Source organism: Ictidomys tridecemlineatus, chromosome 1, assembly GCF_052094955.1.
Source record: "Ictidomys tridecemlineatus isolate mIctTri1 chromosome 1, mIctTri1.hap1, whole genome shotgun sequence".
Classification (NCBI taxonomy): domain Eukaryota; kingdom Metazoa; phylum Chordata; class Mammalia; order Rodentia; family Sciuridae; genus Ictidomys; species Ictidomys tridecemlineatus.
This window is the reverse complement of record NC_135477.1, coordinates 15946747-15965581: the sequence shown is the minus strand read 5'-3', so window position 1 is coordinate 15965581 and position 18835 is coordinate 15946747. Positions and strand designations below refer to the sequence as shown.

The following is an 18835-nucleotide window of genomic DNA, read 5'->3' as shown; positions in this document are numbered from 1 at the left end:
TGGCACCCCGGGGACCCCGACCACGGGGCTGGATCAGGGGGCAGACTGGGGCCCAGGACGCTGGAGGAGGTGGAGTCTTCCTCGCAGTCTGTCTTCTTCAGAAACCTTCTCCAAGGAGGACGAGTGTTCAGAGAACCCGCTGTGAATAAACGCGGCGAGTGCTTCCCCGTGACGCGCTTGCTTCTGCACTGCTTAAGCAGAAGGTACCAACACACATCCTGGCCTTGGGATACCAGAAGTCTCCACTGGGGCAAGAGCAGGTGACTCAGTGCCACCTGGCTTGGTTCTTGTCTTGGTCTCCTGCTATCTTGTTTCTTTCTTGACTTTTGAGAAGAAAACAGAACAGTGTGATTCTGTGGGTGCACAATACCAATGCTGCACCAGAGCTGAGACACTGCTGGGGTCTAGGCAGAAACGCCAAGGCCATGCTTCTTGTGGATTCTTAATAAAGTTCAGGTGTTATGTACTCTATGATGGGCCTGGCCCCTGAACCAGGTAATGACGCTGTTCCTGGCCCCAGGAGTGGAAGCAGCACCCTGGAATGCTGGTGGCCCTGCCACACTTGTATTGAGCAGAGCCAGGGGCTGTTGTGTGAGAGATGGAGGTGTGTGGCAGCCGTGACCCCTGTGGCGCCCACCTGGGTGGGTCTGTCTTTCCAGCAGTCCTGACCACAGGTGGGGTTCAGGCTCCCTTCCTGCGTGGATGGAGTGATCTTGGTGGTGGCCCTACAAGGCCAGGTCTTGGTGATCACAAGTGTTTGGGCATTCTTGATGCTACATCTGGAACTGCGTCCCTCCCGTCTGTGTTCGCTTCCCAACCTGTTGGCCTCAGTGTGAGTCACTTTGCCAGACTGCCAGGCCCCGCCGCCCTTCCTTGTGGCCTGGACGACTCCCTGCACAAGTTGCTGGCACGGCGTCTAGAAAACAAACCACACCCAGGGCTGATGATATGTTACAGCATTTCTCTGCTGCGAAGGAGGCCCTGGGGTCGTGCGCCGGGGTCTGGGGTTTGTCCGCCCCACAGCTGCGGCTGCTTGACCCTCGTGCTCCTCGGTGCTCTTCCGCGGCTGATCCGCCTGGCAGCCAGCGGAGGAGCGCTCACCCCTGGCGGTTGGTTGGAGAGGTGGTCAAGCTGACTCACGCACCAAAGGTCAGCGAGACTGCTGGTGCCAGCACCTCTCCTCCTTGGTCACACACAGCACCTTGGATTTTTTTTTGGTGCTTGATGCAGAACATTTCTGGATTTATGAGCTAGACTTGGGCTCGGTTTATTATCTTGTACTTTGGATTCTTTCTGTAAGGAGATCAGAGATAAAAATAGAAAAGATTGGCCATCTTTATTTCACCAGTCTCCCCTCCTTCCACCAAGGGGGCAGTTGGCATTTTCCTGGAGTGACTGGGGCTGGTCCTGATGAGCATATTCCTAAAGCTGATGGCTCTAAGAGACCTTCACACGCCTGGAACACCCCCCCCCCCCCCCCCCCCGCCCCGCCTTGCTTTAGCCATACAAAACTTACTAGTGCCAATCCTGTTGCTTCCTACCTTGTAACCTATGGTATTAGGGACACTTAGATTGTGGAGCCTCGTGGAACCTTGGCCTGCTGCTGAAGGCCACACGCTGGTTACTGAGGAGTGGTGGCACCTTGATACCACCTCCTGATCTCCACGGAGGCTTTGGATTTGAATTTGTTGGCTGCTCCTGACTCTGAGTGATCTGAGGAGTTTTTTTTCAAGCCAGTGTATGTATCAGCCCATGTCATAAGAAAAACTTTAGACCAGATCCTTAACTTAGTGGTTTTTGACTGGGTGACTTTGTTCCCTGGGAGACATCTGGATTCAGTTTTGGTTGTCACAGCTGGGCAGGGGTGCTACCTCATCTAGTGGGTAGAGGCCAAGGATACTGCTAGGGCAGGCCCCCCCCCCCCCACAAAGAAGCATCTATGTGTCAGCAGGGCTGTGGTTGAAAAGCCCTGCCTCAATGTCCGTGTTTATTGAGCAACTGAAAGAAGACTGGGGTACAGGAAGGAATGTTTTAAAATACGAATGCCAACCCAGTCTGCAACTGTACATTTTAACTTGTCTTTTTTTTTTTTCCCCCAAGTTGTCATTTACTTTATGTGTTTAAAAATATCTTAGTAGTTTACTAGAGTATTCAAGAAAACACAAGCAATTAAAACTACATAAACATAGTGATATAAGAGCTGGTAGCATCTCATGCTGTGTTGGTTTGAGATGCAGAGAATAGCTCCCTTGGGCTGGTCCAGCAGCGGGTTTGGATCCTTCTTGGTTAGTAGAAGAGATAATGTGAAGTCATTACTTAGCATTTTTCAAAACCCTACTTTTCCATTTACCTGAGTCTTAAAAAGTGAGAGACCTGAAATCTCCAGGCTTCTCTTCAGAATACTGTTTTTTTTTTTTTTTTTTAAAGGTAGGTGTAGTTCCAGATTACCTCCTAGGATTCACATTTTGTTTTCTAAATCCTGTTCTTAAAAGGACCCGTCTATTGACAGAACATCATATATTTCATGGCTGTTGCGTGACATTTCTGGGGAAGTAAATGAAAGGTGTAAATTAAGAAAAGCAAGTGTTTGTGGTTCCCACTTTAACCTTCTGTTATGTTAAATGGCTTTGTTGAAGAGGGCTGTCACTGCTCTTGAAAACTTGGGAAAATCCTCAGCAAGCTGTGCCATTAGTTGCCTTTGGGAGCACAGGATGTTTGATGTGAAAATTATATGGACACATCTAATTGGGTGTATTTTCACCCCACCATATACCAACTGGAGGGGTGACTCTTTCCCTCCCCTGCTTTTTAAGCTAAATTGTTTAACCTGAGTTTTATGCTATTCAGAATTGCAATCCAGTAATCTAAGTGCCATTTTCAACGTCCTTTGTTTAGGAGCATTGTCTGTTCAACCGACCATATAAATTTGGAGGCATCTGGAAAGAGCTGTCTATCAGTCCCTCCCTGATTTGGTGGACGATAAGACCTATAACCTCCATTCTTCCCCCATAATTTATAGTCTTCTTCCCTGGGTCCTGCAGAAGCCCAGCTGGCCAGTGAAAGAAAACAGGAGCTGTCTGGACCTCCGCTTCCTGTAAAATGGGAATAATAATTCTTGCCCTGACTGGGTCCCAGAGTGTCTGTGTTCATCTCTAGTAAAATGTGCTCAGAGTTAAAATACAGAGCAGCCACTGAGAGATAATTTAATTCTGCCAATTTAAACTTTAGGATTAAAAAAAAAATCAGTTTATTTAGACACCGGAGAGCTCACCCATTTCAAGTGTAACATCAAAGTGTTTTTAGTATATTTACAGAGTGGTACAACCAATCGCCACCATGTTCAAATATTTTATTACCCACCCCAAATCTGTTTACTCACACCTGTTCTCCCCTCCCCTTGCCCAGACAGCCAGCAACATTTTCTATAGATTTGCTGATCTGGGCATTCATCGTCTGTGTGAAATCATATCATTTGTAGTCCCTCAAAACCCTACTTTTCTTTCACTCGGCAGTTTTTTCAGTGTTCGTTCATGTTGTGCCAAAGTAACATCAGTACTTCTTTCTTTCTATGGCTGAATAACTTCCATTTTCACCTTTTATTGATGTGTTCATAGTTGATGGCAAGCTTCAGGATTGGAAAAAAATTAAGGTAGTTGATGTTTGTTTTAATTTTCAAAATGATTCCTTCCCTTTCTGGGGGTTAAGTGTTCTTAGGGTGATGGCTGTTGGGGACAAGGCTTTGCACGTCAGTGAGTGGTCCACAAACTTTAAGTCCTCAGGACTTACCCCAGTCTACATAACATTGGAGCCAGATGACTTCAGGGTTTGTGGTCCCTGAAGCACCAAAGGCTTTTAATCAATAGGGACTTCTCTAGTACTTTCTCTGTAGTCAGCTCAGGATTAGAACGTGTCTCTAGTGATTCAAGCATGTATATGGTAGGGGCTGACTCTGGGCCCCTTTTTCTTCTGCTGCTGATCCTTGAGGCCATCTGACTATGGCCCCCCACGGATGTGGTCAGGTGAGTTTATTTGCAGCCTCGGGGAGTCTTGTTTTGTGTTTGTTTTTCTTCTTGGTTACGGTTTAGGCTGTTGTTTTGACCTGTTGTAAATATTAAGAAGCTCAGGTATGTTTACGTGTCTACAGATAGGAGGAACATTCCTTTGGTTCGATTTGCCTTGTGGTGGATGTGGCTGAAGGCAGGATCTCTCTGCTCAGGGTGGACCTGGCCTGGCCAGCTGCTTTCTGATCTGTTCTGATCACTACCCTCCGGGGCTGGTTTTGGCATTAATGTCCTTAAGTACTGAGGAAAACTTTTGAAGGAAAACAAGAATTTCTAGTCCATTGGCTGTGCATGTTAGTTGAAGATGATTTTTCACTTTTCAAAGTAGGGAACTCTCAACAGTCTTGAAGAGAACCCCCTAAAATGCTGGCTATCTCTGGACTATCCAAGTCTGAGAGTATGGGGCCTCTTTTCTCATCAGGCGGCCTGTTCATTTACTGGTGGTAAAGAGTGGGAGACCCTGGGACCGACCCTTCCAGGTCACAGGTGCTGTCTCTGCCTTCTGTACCTGATGCCCATGCACCACACACATACCTGGCTTTTACTGATAAAGGTATAAATGTCTGGCTTGGAAGGAGGTAGCCCAAGGCCTCGGTTATAATTTTCCCCAGATCTCATACCCCTTGTGCCATGATTCCTATTTCTCCTTTTAAGCTGGGAAACACCAAATACCATACTTCTGAGAGAACTAATTACAAAGCCACAGTCTCAAGCTGAGTCTGTCCTAAGTCATGAAACTCTATCTTGTACCACACCACCACAGGCCAGGCGAGAGCCACTGTGGCTGCCCCTGGCAGTGGCTCATTCACACATGGTCAAGTGGTTGCCCAGTGGTCGATTTGGCAATCGTGTGATTCTGGGTATCTTTCTCCCCACCCCCACCCCCACCCCCTTTGGCAGGCCTGGGGGTTGAGCCCACCAGGGCCTTGCACCTGCTGAGCAAGTGTTCTGCGCCCAGGGTCCTGCAGGTGTCGTTTGAAGGCAGGGATGTTGGTGATCGGGCTGGAAGTCCTCTTGAAATTTCTTGTATGCTCACTTTCTGAACAGCATGGTGTCAAGATCTGTACTGTCTATGGGAATCCATTTTGTTTTTGAGTATTTACATCTTTATATCCTAATAATGTGATTTCTCCATACATAACATCTTGAGAAAACCTTTTTTTTCCTTTAAAAAAAAAAACCATTTCAACTTAATACATTTTTATGCAATTAGTGTCTGTGGTGTGTCTCAACTAAAATGGGTTGTTTTCATAAACACCTGAGAAGGTTTAAATAACATTTTCTCATAAATTAGCCCTTGTTTGCACAATTATTCAGTTATTGCACCATGAAGACCCTCTGGAGTTTGATGCTGTCAGGAAACATATTAGCAGAAAATAGTATGTTATTATCTAATGCTAATAATTGGTTAGTAGAATTGAGAAAAGAGGACATGTAATTGGGGTTCCCGTGGCTAACAAGATGTGAATTATGAACACATTTCCAGGAGAAATTCCAGGGTAGTTCTAGAAACCTGCTATTTGCATTTTAAAACACCGGATTCTCAGCGAGAGGGAGCAGGGTGCTGGTTTCTCGAGCAAAGCAATCTAAATATCCTGAGCAGTACCCGAGGTTCCCAGTGCACCTCAGTGTTTTGAGCACCTCTCACCTCAATTTTAGGCTGTGGTCTATAGGAAGTATGTTGGTTTTTAAAGAGAGGATTGCCTAGAGGACACCACAGATCCTAGAGACCCCTCTGTCCCCTCTGGCCCCAGGTTCTGCCCAGCTGTTCATGGCATGCAACATGGGCCACATTCTTGCCTGGGACAAGTGTTGGCCTCACTGGCTGGCCTCGCAGAACTTTCTGCAGCCTGTGGTGCTTAACGCCAGCGCCTGCTCCGCGCTCTCCCATCCTAGGACGGGCATGGCATTGGTGCTGGAGTGGAGGCATCGGCCCATTCTTTCCACGTCTTTGATGGGCCTGGGTTTTCCTGAGCTCGCTGGCAGTTTGCTCATCTGGAGAGATTACTGTGTTAAGGACAGGACTCTTGATTCTTCTCTGTGAAAGCCGTGGCTGTGAATGTGTAGGGAGAAGCTTCGCTTTATCTGCTCGAGGTCACACGGAACCATGACATCCCAATAGTATGGTTTCTCCATACACAACCTCTGGAGAGAACCGAGGGGCCCATGCTGGTGTCAGCCGGTGTACAGGTGTGCCGGAATCAGGATCGCCTCCCGAGGACTCCCACTGGTGTCCAGCCACACCTGATAGAACTTTATTCATTATTTTTTGCACGCCTTGGCTAACATCCCAGGTCGGATGACCTTACAGTTAACCCCTTCACTTTTATCCTTGGCCTTCTTGTTCCGAGCTAACTTAGTATTGATGGCAGCTATAAAAGTGAAGGCATCTTCTTTACTTGGTATTGCTCTAGTACCTTCCTCCTCCACCTCCTCCTCTTGACTTTCTCCCAAACTCTTTCACAAAAACTATTTTGTTCCCTCCTTACCTTCATTACGAACAGAGTGTATCTTGTTTCCAGCTTCTCAGTGCTTGTTAGGTAGAATTTTTTTCCCACCCAAGGTGTCAGGGTGGGGAGAAGTTTTGATCAAAACTTTTGAAAAGATGAAAACTACCATTCATGATGCCTTGCTTGTAAAATTTTTAAAATTTTGATGGTGTGGAGCTTCCCTTGCCAAATAAATATTTATTACTTGTGTCACCTTTTCTCCTTAAATATCATGTGCTTCAGTAAATATACTCGCTTATCATATAATGGTCATGCCCAGGTGGTGGGGGGCGGTGCACATTGCTTCTGAATGTTCAGGCTTGAGGACCCGCTGTTCCTCTCATGCCTGTGAGCTCAGGAAACCTGCTCTTCTGTTTGCTGCAGCAGCTGGTAGAACAGGAGCCTGCGGGAGGTGGGCAGCCCCCGAGGTGTATAGCAGCCAGCTGCCTTGGGTGGTGGGACGGGGCTAAGCTGGGGGCAAATGGTAGTTAGTGTGGGTGGCAGTGACAGGAGGCCCCACATCTGTGTCTGTGCTGAGGTTGGAGGGGTGCAGAGTGCTTCTAAGGGGAACATACCTTAGGACTTAGAATTAGTACCGATTATGTCCATTCTGTCTTGCCTTCTCTTTTGGGTCTGGGTCTCCTTCTCTCCAAGGCCAGGTTCTCAAGAGCCAAGGGAGACGTCATCTCTGGATGCCCTGATAGCAGCGATGATGATTCCTTGCTAGCTCATGCCAGCTCCAGCCAGGGTGGTTGAGTGACCTGAGTACAGGAAGAGGAAGTGGCTGCATGTGACCTGGACTTGTGCTGTTCTGGCTTCACATGCTTGCACACTCTCGTACCAGGTCATTTTCTTGTGCACACATTAAAAAAAAAAAAAAATGGTGTCCTGATTTGGGGGAAAACTGGGCCTGTTGCTAATGGTGCTCATGGTGGCTTGTCTGCAGCCCTGGTTGCAGTTTCTCTGCCTCTGCTGTAAGTTGTTAGACAACATGTTTCAATGTAATTAGTCCCCATCAAAGTTACCTCGCCTTTGGAGGTGAGAATTATCGATGGTGCCAGAAGCCGCAGCAGCCTGACCCACCAAGACCTTAACCCTCTACAAGGTGATGCTTGTGGGGGTGTTGTTTGTTTTTTTTTGAATGACTACTATTGCTTGTTTGTTTTTTAGTGCCCTTATTTGTACAAAGATTTGTATATAAAGTAAATAATTACAGGTTTTATCCTCTGACCGGTTAAAATTGCCTTTTACTAGTTTTTGCTTTTTTAACTACCATGGTGCTTGCCAGGGCGTTTCATTCAAATGGAGTCCTGATTCCTCCAAAGATGCGGCATTTTAAAAAGAAAACTCTTCCACGGTGCGCACAATCCCTGAGTTCTTGTTTTGTAAAATCAAGGTTTTAGTTTCCATCAGTTGTAGCTGTGTGGACCTGGATGTGTTCTTTTACACCTAGACTTAAGAAGATTAGGGTTAGGGGAATGAGGTTGGGGTGGATGTGGTGCATACCTGTAATCTTGGTGATTTGGGGGGCCGAGAGGCAGGAGTATCACAAATTCAAGACCAGCCTCAGCAACTTAGGAAATCCTGTCTCATAATAAAAAAATAAAAAGGGCTGGGGATGTAGCTTAGTGATAAAGTGCCCCTTGGTTCAATTCCCAGTACAAAAAATACCCCCCCCCCCAATAAGACAAAAAGAATTAAGTGATTTCTAAGATTCATTCCATTTTAAAATTCTGATTTCAGAATTTTCATGCATCATCTTTTCCCTCTGCTTTAGATGAGAGAACACACAACCAAACCAAAGTATGTGTCGGGTTTCTCCAGAGACAGAACAACAGGGTGGATGGGTGGCTATGCCGAAAGGGGCCTAACCTGAGGGACAGGCTTGCCCAGCTGTGCAGGCTGAGAAGTCCCAGGATCTGCTGTTGGCCTGTGGGAGACCCAGGAAAGTGGTTAAGTTGGAGCCAAGGCCCGAGAACTAGGAGAGCTGGGGAGAGAGATGGCGTCTCAGTCAGGTCCAAAGGCAGGAAGAAACTGACGTTCCCCTCCATTATGGCGCCAACCTTGAAGGTCTCTTCTTGGGCCTTCAATTGATTGGATGGGGCCATCCACATAGGGAGGCCAGTCTGCTTTGCTCAGCTCATTCAAGTGTTAAACTCATCCCAAACACCCTCCCAGTAACATACGCATTAAGGACCCTCTTTGTTTTTGTTGTTGGGACTGAACCTAGAGCCACTCTATTGCAGAGCCACAACCTCAGCCCTTTATATTTACTTAGTTTTATTTTGAGACTAAGTCTCTAAGTTGCTCAGAGCCTCACTAAGTTGCTGAGGCTGGCTTTGAACTTGGAATCCTGGGTTGGGGATGTGGCTCAAGTGGTAGCGTGCTCGCCTGGCATGCGTGCAGCCCGGGTTCGATCCTCAGCACCACATACAAAGAAAGATGTTGTGTCTGCCGAAAACTAAAAAAATAAATAAATATTTAAAAATTTCTCTCTCTCTCTCTTAAAAAAAAAAATAAATAAATAAACTTGGAATCCTTCTGCCTCAGCCTCCCCAGTCTCTGGGATTACAGGTGTGCACCACCGCTCCCGGCTGCACCTACTTTTTGAACTAGGGCAAGTGCTGCCAGTTCTTTGATAGTTTTCAGGGTAGTTCCAGCAGGTCTGTGGATGCCAGGTCCCTCTCCCCCATTTCTGGAGCCTGGTCGCAAGGTACATTCATTCTTCACCAAGTACCAAATGTCTGCTGCAGTCCTGCCGTTGTGCCAGGAGCAGGACCCCTGTGGCCTTCCTTCTCTGGAACATCTCCAGTGTTTTCCACGTTCCCACTTGGCTCACAGATGGCCAGTTACTGAGGCCAGTCAGACGAAGGCGACTGGACTGTTTACTCCTAATCCTTCTATCTCCAAACCCATATCAAACTAGTCTGAGAAAATAAGTGTGTTGGTCCATAACTGGGAGGTAGGAGGTAGGAGACCTGTGAGGCATGACCAGCCCAGGGCCTTCTGTACCAGGACCCCTTTCTACCAGCTCTTGGCTCCCATGTCCTCCACGTTGGCTTCATTGCATAGAGGTTTGCTCAAGTCCAGAGAGATCTTATCTCCCCCCATGCCTGTGACCTTGATTCTGGACTAGTGCCTTTGATAAGAGGCTACAGTGTGCCACCTGTCCTTGGATCAAGTTAGCTGCTCTACAGCTAGAGCTGGGGGAGATGTCTACACCCACCTCAGCCCAGGAGTCAGGGTGGGGCCTCCTAAATGCTGAGGGATTTCCACAATAGTTATGAATGGCTGCTGAGAAGACTCGGACGTGAACCTGTCAATCTTCAGAATCTCATGTACAATTTCATGTTCTTCAGAGGAGACTTAGCTATAGCTCTCATGGTGTAAAGTGATTTTATATTCATGTATACATTCAGATAGTTTAGACCTTTTATACGCCCTGAAGTTTAATGTTTCTTAAGACTTTGCGTTCTACAGTAGGATTAGAAATGAATAATTACAGATATCAAAATATAGAGAAAAGCAGGGTAGGCCCATTAGGGAAGATGGGGATAAGGCAAACCTTCAAGTTCAAAGCTGGTAGGGTTACTGATTGTGACCTAAAAATTGGGCTCTGAGGTTCCCAGGTTCCTAGATAAGAGTATCTAGGTCTCTACTGTGGCATGCGTACAAGCCCATTTCCTCATAAGGCACAGGTCCTAGTGAGAGTGCAGGAAGTAGCTTGGGATGGTCAAGATGAGGTGGTCCCTGCGATCCTTGCACTTATCCTTGGAAGCCGTTCTTTGCTCCCCCAGCATTGTGTTAGAACACAGAGCAGTAGGCAAAGATTGAACCCTGGTGTCCCTGCTTCCTTCTAGAAACAGTAAATCATGTTGCCTTGAAGGTGAGTCACTGCTGTGACTAGGCGGAGTGGGATCACCTCTGTCATAAAGTGGGCTGGTCCCTACACGGACTCATGACTCAAGTTTGGGTACCAGTGACTGCTGTGCAGAGAGGCGGGCGGGGGTCTGTGCGTCCCAGATGGGGGTGGGAGCCCACGGGGCAGGGCGCCTGCTCCCTCTGGTGCTCAGCTGCAGCCTGGCCCTGAGAGGTCCAGTTCTCAGGCAGAGCAGCCCCTTCCCATTTGGGAAGCTCAGTTTGCCTATGGATGGTTTTAATTCACCTGGAAAAACTCAGGGCACACTGGAAACTGTTCCAGAATTGTGCCTGCTATTTTAGAGATCTGTCTTTTGTTTTCTTTGATTCCCTATCTTCCAGAATCATCTGTACCCACCACATTCATTCTGATAGTGAATATCAGAGCACGGAAGTTGTTAAGCATTGTACTCCACCTTATATTCTTAGTCTTGAATTATTATTATTATTGAGAATTAAGGAGGGTGAAAAAAAAATTGTTGATGGGATTTTCCTTCATGTAAAAAGCATAAAAGAGAAGGCATATATGTCTTTTATGAAGAGCATCCAGGGCATAGACATTGGCTTCTTAAAAAAGAAAATTAGAATGCTATTTCTTGTTTGTGAAATAGCCCTACTCGGGCCCCAGGTTGTTCTTTGCACCCCTAAATCATACCCTTGAATTCTCTGCCCTGCCGATGCAATCAACATCTGCAAAGCAGACGGGTGCACATAGCTGTCATACCTGAGTTGACTGAAACATGGTCCTCGTGCTCCCTCTGCCATTTACTAGCTCTGTGACCTTGGGCATGCTCCTTAGCGTCTCTGAGTCAGTTTCCCCCTCTGTAAGATGGGCACCACACTCCTCTCTGCAAGAGTGGCTGAGGACTGATGGAAAGAGAATACACAGCTTCCGTGGAGGCTCTAGGTAGAGGAGGCAGGACAGCACGTGAAGGTGCCTGGGCTGGTCTCCAGTGGGTGGAAATTTGAGGACTCCAGGCACCGGTGCCTGATCTTGTGAGGGGTCCAGGGATGGCGGTGCAGTTGCTTCTTTCCAGAGACTAAGAGTCTGGCGGAAGAATAGGTGTTAAGATAGACAGGATTCCCAAACAGAGTGTCGAATGCAGCCATTTGTAAATTGGTGTGTTTGGGGGGCAGAAATATCAGCCTGTCACATAGTTCAGACTAACAGAAGAATCAGGAAGGTAAGTTAAGGGGGCTGTGGCCCGGAGGCTCCCTGAGGCCCCAGGAGGGAGTGGCCCTGTGTGTCGGGGTGGGAGGGCTGGGGACGGTGGGAAGGCTGCATGGAGGAGGTCGTATTGGTCCTTGGTGGGACCTCCGTCCGAATGGCAGGGAGGTGGAGGAGTTTTGGGTTCACGCTGGGAACTATCGCCCTGGTCATTGGGAGCTTCTAGAGAATGGTGGGTAGGGTAGGCAGTCAGGCTGCGTCCCCTCCCTCCCTCCCTCCCTCCCTCCCTCCCCCCCGAGCCTCACTCTGTTCCCCTTTCTTCCTGGCAGCAGAGCCCCCTCCCTTGCTGCACTCAGGGACATGACTGTCAGCACTTCCACCCCCCCTCAGACTTCACTGTCAGCACTCAAGTCTTCAGGGACATGAGAAGGAGCCACTCCTTACAAAAGGTTGGGGAGCCCTGGTGTTTGGAGGTACGTCTCGGAGCAGAACGACGGTATGAGATGAGCCAGCTCTGCAATGACACTGCCCACCCGCCCAGAGTTCACCTGCACTAGGGCAGGGCCATCCCGCCGCCACCGGCCCGGGTCACTGTCATGTCAGGTGCCACGATGTCTGGTGTGCTGTCTGCTATGGGGATGCTGTCCCGTAAAAAGGCCTGTTTACAAGGGCGGGGTGAGGGGGTGCCACCGCGAGCTCAGGGTGCCTGCTCCGTAAAGGCACGTGACAGGACGCAGCGTCCCGAGGGCTTTGGGAGTGATGAGCGCACTGTCCCCTGAGACCTGGCCCCCGGGAAGGAATTTCCTGGGCTCCTCACAGCTGCCAGGAGAAGGAAGCTCTCACCTGAGCGTTGCCTCTGTTATTAGTGATTTAGAAATTATAGATTTCCTTTTAAAATTCAGGGTGCTGAGAAATGCTCACTCCTCCGCAAGGATTCCTACTGGAGGCGGATGTGAATGGCGCTTCTCACAGATGTTGCTCTCCAAGGACAGGAAGCATTGTGAATTTCCTTTAAATAATTCAATACAGCGTCAATACCCCACACTGTTCTGTGCTTGGGAGTGACAGTTCTCTTCAAATTAGTAGTCCCAAAGAAAAGAACATCTAGAACATGCTTTTATCTTCAGGAAAGCAAAAGTCAATGCAGATAAAAAATTTTAAAGTAACCCTGAAACAGCAAATGACTTAGTACTAATGTTAGTTTTTCTTTTAAAGAAAAGTGAATATTCATGAGCCAATTAGTGAACTGTCTATCCTTTAAAAACAGTTATTGTGGGCTGTGGATACAGTTCAGTTGGTAGAGTGCTCGCCTCTTACACACAAGGCCCTGGGTTCTAATCCCCAGCAAAACACACACACACACACACACACACACACACACACACACACACACACACAAGTAAAAACAGTTATTATATCCCTACTCAGTGCCAGGTGCTGTGCTATGTGTTAAGGCTGCTGGGACAGTCATTGTGCTTTCTCCAGCAGGTAGTGTGCATATGTCTTACCTTCAGAGAGAGGTGTGCAGTCGGTTGTCTTAAGAGCTTGCTGTAGTTTGAGTCTTAAGTATTCAAGAGAACTTCAAAGCATGAAAAAAGCAAAGAAAATGTAAACATCCATGCTCTTACTTATTATCTATTGATAATCTATTGATATTTGAGTGCATTTTTCCCCTTATCATTCATGTGCGTAAACTTTAAAAACTCTAAAAGTGGGATTGTAACTTAATAGTGTTGCAGTTTTATCCTCATCTGGTTGCCATGGCACCGAGAACGCTTTTCTGATACCAGAATGGGTATCAATTTTGGTCAGTGATTCTATGCATTGGTGTCCTGTGGAAATTCTTTGTTCTAACCCTTCCCTAACCCTAATCCCTCCAGATGGGATGGCAGGGTGCTGTCTCACCTCTGCCCTGCCCTTGGACCATGCCTGTGCCCTGCTGACCCTGGGTACATGTACATATTTAGCCCTTGTGCAGTAGCCGTGGTCAGTGGACGGCTTTTCTTGGGCGGCCTGCCCCTGGTCAGCCTTTAGTGAGCATTTGACAGCTGAGGCTATGGCTCTCCCTCCACCAGGACCTGGCAAGTGGTCACTCATTAATCTTTGGTCAGAGTTAGGAGGTAGATAAAGGAGAACCAGGCGCCCATGTCGAGTTTGAGGAAACCGAAACAGAAAGCCTGCTTTCTTCCTTATAACTCCAGATCTGCAGGGGCCGATTAGATCCCTGGCGCCAGTGGTCATGAGCATTTATCAGTCTTGTCCTTGGAACAGAGAAACATCTCCCAGGCAGGTGCCAGAACGCCACGTTTCCAGGATTAGGTCTAAATCCATGGAACTGTGAGTAGGCCAGGCACAGAAGTCACGCACAGACCCGACCAGCTTGGCCAAGGTACCGGACTGCTCCGTGCCTCAGTTTCCCCCCTCTCATGGGCTGCACATAAAGTGGGTGCTTGGGGACAGAGCCAATGTGGACCATCAGGGTTCTCAGGGAATCTTATACTTGGTGCCACCATGGCACGGGCTATCGCCTGTGTGTTTCTGCCCATATGGTATCCAGGAGATTCAGATCTAGCATTCCTAGTACTTGCTACTTCGGGGATTTTACTGGAGTGTGAAATTCCCAGTCTGAAGTATGAGTGGGCTGGAAGAGGCTCTGGGGAAGCCACATGGGATTGGCACTCAGGAGAACCGGGTGTGAGCCCAGTGTCTGCTGCCTCTGCGGCAAGGAGCTTGCTTCGCAATGCAATGCCCTGTGTGTAAGAGGGGTGGCAGTGGCATCCCAACCAGGCCTGCTCTACCCGGTACCTCAGCCAGGCTCTCCTATAAACTGTTCATAACCTGACAACGGCCCCAGGAAGGGGAGGCTCTGTAATTATTCCTTTTGCAAACAAGATAACTGAGCCACAGAGGGATTAAGCAACTTGCCTAAGATCACACAGTCAGAGAATGCAGACCATAAAATGCTGTTAATGAAAGACCATGGCTGTTGTCCATGGTCCAGGGCCTTCCCCTCAGCCAGCCATCCTGCACTTGCTAATGGAGAATACCTTTGTCCTCTTTGGCACCTGACCCCCTTGGGAGCTGGGGGAGAACTTTTGATTTGGGGCATCCAAGTTTGTAGTTTGCAATCTCACACTGGGAGATACCTTGTGCCCCATCCCTGTTTGAAATTCCTTGTCCCTTGTCCCTCTTTCTTTGTAGTTCAGCTTGGTCCTAACCCTTCAGCAGGTTATGGACTAGTCTAGTAAATATGACTAAGAAAGTCAACACCCACCTGGGCAGGCATGAGTCACCTCTTTTTAGTTAGCTATTCATGTACATTTTAAAGCTAGCCACACAAAGTCATTGCATTGGGGCTATTAACGTGCTGAATAGTGACAATAATAGGGTGTGACCCATGGCATAGCTACATTCAGATAAGAAAGAAAATGTTTTTTTCCTGTAATTGCTTAGTCAATACCATTTCCACTGAAATACTTGCAAACAAACTTTTAAAAAGTTCTTTGTCCAGCCCTTCCCTTATTCCCTGCTTCCTTCCTCTTTGGGGGTTCTGTGAACTTTTCCTGAGCAGGGGCTGGGGATTAGCAAGATGGTACCCTGCCCCTTTGGATTTTTTGGTTGTTGCCGTCGATCTGCCCCTTTGCCAGTGTTGGGGAGGGGTGTGTGTGCGTGCAAACAGGACATGCGGGCATGTTCAGAAGGGGGCGCATTATTGTTGCTACTTGCTCATTAACCGCCCAGCCTATAAATTTAAGGGGAAAAAGAGACTTCTGCTAAATTTGCAAAGCTAGTCACATAGACAGGGAGTTAACCAGTTTGGTGAGAGGAAATGAAACTTTTCTTAGGTTTATTAGACCACATCCTATAAATCTGTGGCTTATTATATGTCTGATTTCTAAAAAGCATGGTATTATGGCCAGAGTTTTATTTTTGCTTGTTAGTCATTTGAAACAAATATAGATATTACTTCATTTCCTGGTTACTTTATTTCTCAGTAGATGTTATGTATGGAAAATCTGGATTTACACAACATAGTGCATAATAAAGGAAGTTTTTGCTAATGTGTAAATCCCTGCATTATGGCTCTGGGTTAGCCAGGGTTCCACCAAACTAAAACTTTCAGCTTGTCCCCCCCCAGTAGAGAAGTAGGGTGAGCACAGCAAGAGCACCTCTGAAGGGCAGAGTCAATGTTTTAACCTAACTTCCTCCCACTTTTCCAAAAATGTGCTTTAAAAGTCATAGGTAGGCTCCTGTAGTGTATTTGTTTTCCATCTCTCTCTAACAGAAACACGTTCCCCCCTAAGCCAGGAAGACTCTTCCTGAAGCTTCAGTGGTTGTCCACTCTAGAATTGGTCACCCCTTAAGGCGCTTGGCCCTTGCCCCAAAGCAAACAGACCATCCTCCACGTTCTGCTGTCACAGTGTTGTGGCCAGAGGGTGTGAGTTGGAAATAGGGAAGACAGTGTGCTCTGGAACGTTCTATAATGCTCTCATGATGTATGTGGCCAGGGATTCCTTGGGTCGTTCTGTGAAAAAGTGGACCAGCAAAACTCCCCCTCCCACCTGCGTTCATTGTGGGGGACGGCCAGCGGGACAATCTCTGTTTGCAAAGCTTCTTGTAAGTTTAAGTGAGCGCGTGGGTTCTCTCCAGCTGTTCCAGTGGTGTAAGTGTCCTACAGGACCCAGCTGTGTGCTTCCAAGGCCTCAGTGAGTTCACGTTCCCCGTGGCTGGGGAGCACCCCGTAGTTCCACCCGACTTATCAGGCACGGACCAGACAGGGAGGGGATCCGAGGCCTGTTTCTGTGTTTGCCATTCCGTGGACTGAAGAGAGGCCCCTGTGAGTGCTGGTCGTCTCGCTCTGTGCACTAGGTCGGAGACGCAGTGTGCGGAGGGGTCTTCTGAGCGCTGTCGGTGGGGACATGGCGATGCTGAGTGCCGGCCTCGTGGGCCCACCCAGAACCTGCCACGGGCGGTGTCCTTGGCTCTTATCTGAGCCGTGTCCATTTTCCCCATTCTTTGTGAGTCACATATTTTTTTTTGCATCCATGTGACAAAGGTCATCAGGAGAGAAGCCTTAGGCCTTAGGCCTCTGGTGTGTGGCATGTTGTCATTCACACAACCTACTGTTTTGCATCCTCCCCTTTTGTAAATCCCACAAGGTGGCAGGTTGGCTTTTAGTAAATTGGCCTTACGACTCTCCCCGGTCAGGCCCCCAACATGAAGATGTGAGGTCAGGACCTGGGGCCGGTGTGTGCTTTCCACCGGTGGCTCTCATGCCGTCCTGTCGGTTGGCCTCTCTGGTGTGGCAGCTCTGGGCAGTCCTGACCTATTACTGATCCCTTCAGTCATGTCAGAGGGGTTGGTATTCAGGATTTGGAAACGGGGAACCCTATCTCAGCCCAGACTCTGGTATCTAGTTAATTCATTTTTACTAAGGGCAGTTGTTATCATTACACGAGCAAGGCAACGTGGAGGTCCTAGTCTTCAATCTTTCCTCATCCGTGTGTCCTGTGGACCTTAACGGCATCAACTAGTGCTAGTTTAGCAAGAGACTCTACAGGGAGATACGTCCCCTTTCATGCTTTATCGATACGTTCCAGTCTTTCCTGTCATTTATTTCTCTGAAAGGCTATTTCAAACCTGTTTGCATTAAAAGATGTTTCTTCCCCCCAGTTTAGGAGGCATGGTGGTAGAATACAGTCCCCACGACGGCCGTCCTTCCTCATCAACGCCTGATCCCCTGTACTTGGGCTGACAATGAGGAAAGAGGTGACCTCTGGACAGCCACACAACTTTAACTTCTCAGAACCTTCTGGTGGGGGGAGTGCGCCCCTGAGTGCCCCTCTGCCCCTGGCCAGGCCACTCCGAGTGAGCTCAAGTCAGCCTCCGTGGCCAGAGCCGTAGAAGACCAGAGCGGTTCCTGGGAAGGTCTACATTAGGCCCCTTTGTGCTCAGAGAGAAAGTTTCTGTTTCAGAAAAGCTAGTTCCTTTCAGAACCTTGGGTGGGGACAAGGAAGGAACAAAGGACACCAGAGAAAGAAGAAATGAGAGTCAAGGGGAGTGGGAAGAACTCTGGGGTAACTGAAGGACACATGGTTAGCCCACTGTTTCCATTTCCCAAGCCCCTGGTCACCCGGCCTGTCAAGCTTCTCTGGCCTCCGCCATGGCCACCCTGTCCTTGGTGGCAGCTGCTTAGGAGTTGGTGTGACATGGCACTAGATTGAACTTGATCTACTGGATGGGTCCAGCGGGACTGTGGAGGCTTTGGGTCAGTACTGCTCGGCCCTGTTCCTGCCCCCTGGGTTTCTGGTAGGCCCCTGTTTTGTCTGGTGCCAGGGTGACAGGTGAGAAGTCCTCCTTTCCCCTGGAAATAAGAAAGGCCTCAAGTAGAAAGTGGAAGAAATTCGTAACCACTCAGAGGGACGTCCAGGTCATTGGTTGTCACAGCCCTGTCTGTTGGACAAGTTTCTTTGCTGTTGCCAGTTTCACAAGAACCCATGAGAAAGGTGGGCCGAGGTGAGAGGGGTGTGTCATTCCAGAGGTGGACCGTGGTGTCTGCCATGGGCTTTGGCCCACACTGCGGATGGATGTGTTTGTGTCGAAGAGGACACCAGTGTCTCCTGGGTTGTGTCCTGCTTAAGACAGCAAAATACACTCACACCAGGTTCAGTGGGTCTTGGGTTGGCGTCTGCAGCTGTGTGCTTGTTGGATTTACACTCATTACATACACTCATTTACGGTTTGAGGGCAAGATTTCTTTTGAGATGTAGGATTTTTTTTAAAAAAATATCATTTTAAGATATACCTTACAGTAAAAGTGACTTTTTCTTTTGCTTTACATTTCTATGAATTTTCACATGCGTTTGTGTAACTATCTCCTGCGCCATACGCAGCGCAGCGCATAGAACAGCGACACCTCCCTACACTCTGCTGTTTGGGCTGCCAGCTAGTCAGTTATGGACAATGCTTGCTGGGATTTTCCATGCCTCATTCTGAGCTGTTCTTGCCTCTACGCCTGGAATGCTCAGGGCCACCTTGTGGAGTTCGGAGAATTAAACCTCATTCTGCAATTAGCTTTGCGGATGGTGGCCAACTAAAAACATAATTAGTGAAGGTGATATGTGATTGCTGACCCCAGAGGCAGCAAGGGACGTGAAATGTGTTTTGGAGCACTCTGCTTTGAATTATCTAGATTATTC

The 18835-nt window shown here is 48.1% G+C and overlaps 1 protein-coding gene across 46 annotated transcripts in view; it reads left to right on the top strand.

Annotated features, from left to right (window-relative positions):
- Positions 1–18835, top strand: part of Tcf7l2 (transcription factor 7 like 2) — a 187642-nt gene that overhangs the window by 105542 nt on the left and 63265 nt on the right. For 16 of the 46 annotated variants that reach the window (XM_078047218.1, XM_078047165.1, XM_078047299.1 and 13 more), the window contains one exon: positions 11966–12109. The exons of the other annotated variants lie outside the window; for them this stretch is intronic. In XM_078047218.1, the coding sequence (XP_077903344.1) occupies positions 11966–12109 (144 nt within the window). The remainder of the gene's footprint in view (positions 1–11965; positions 12110–18835) is intronic. 46 annotated transcript variants of the gene reach the window in all.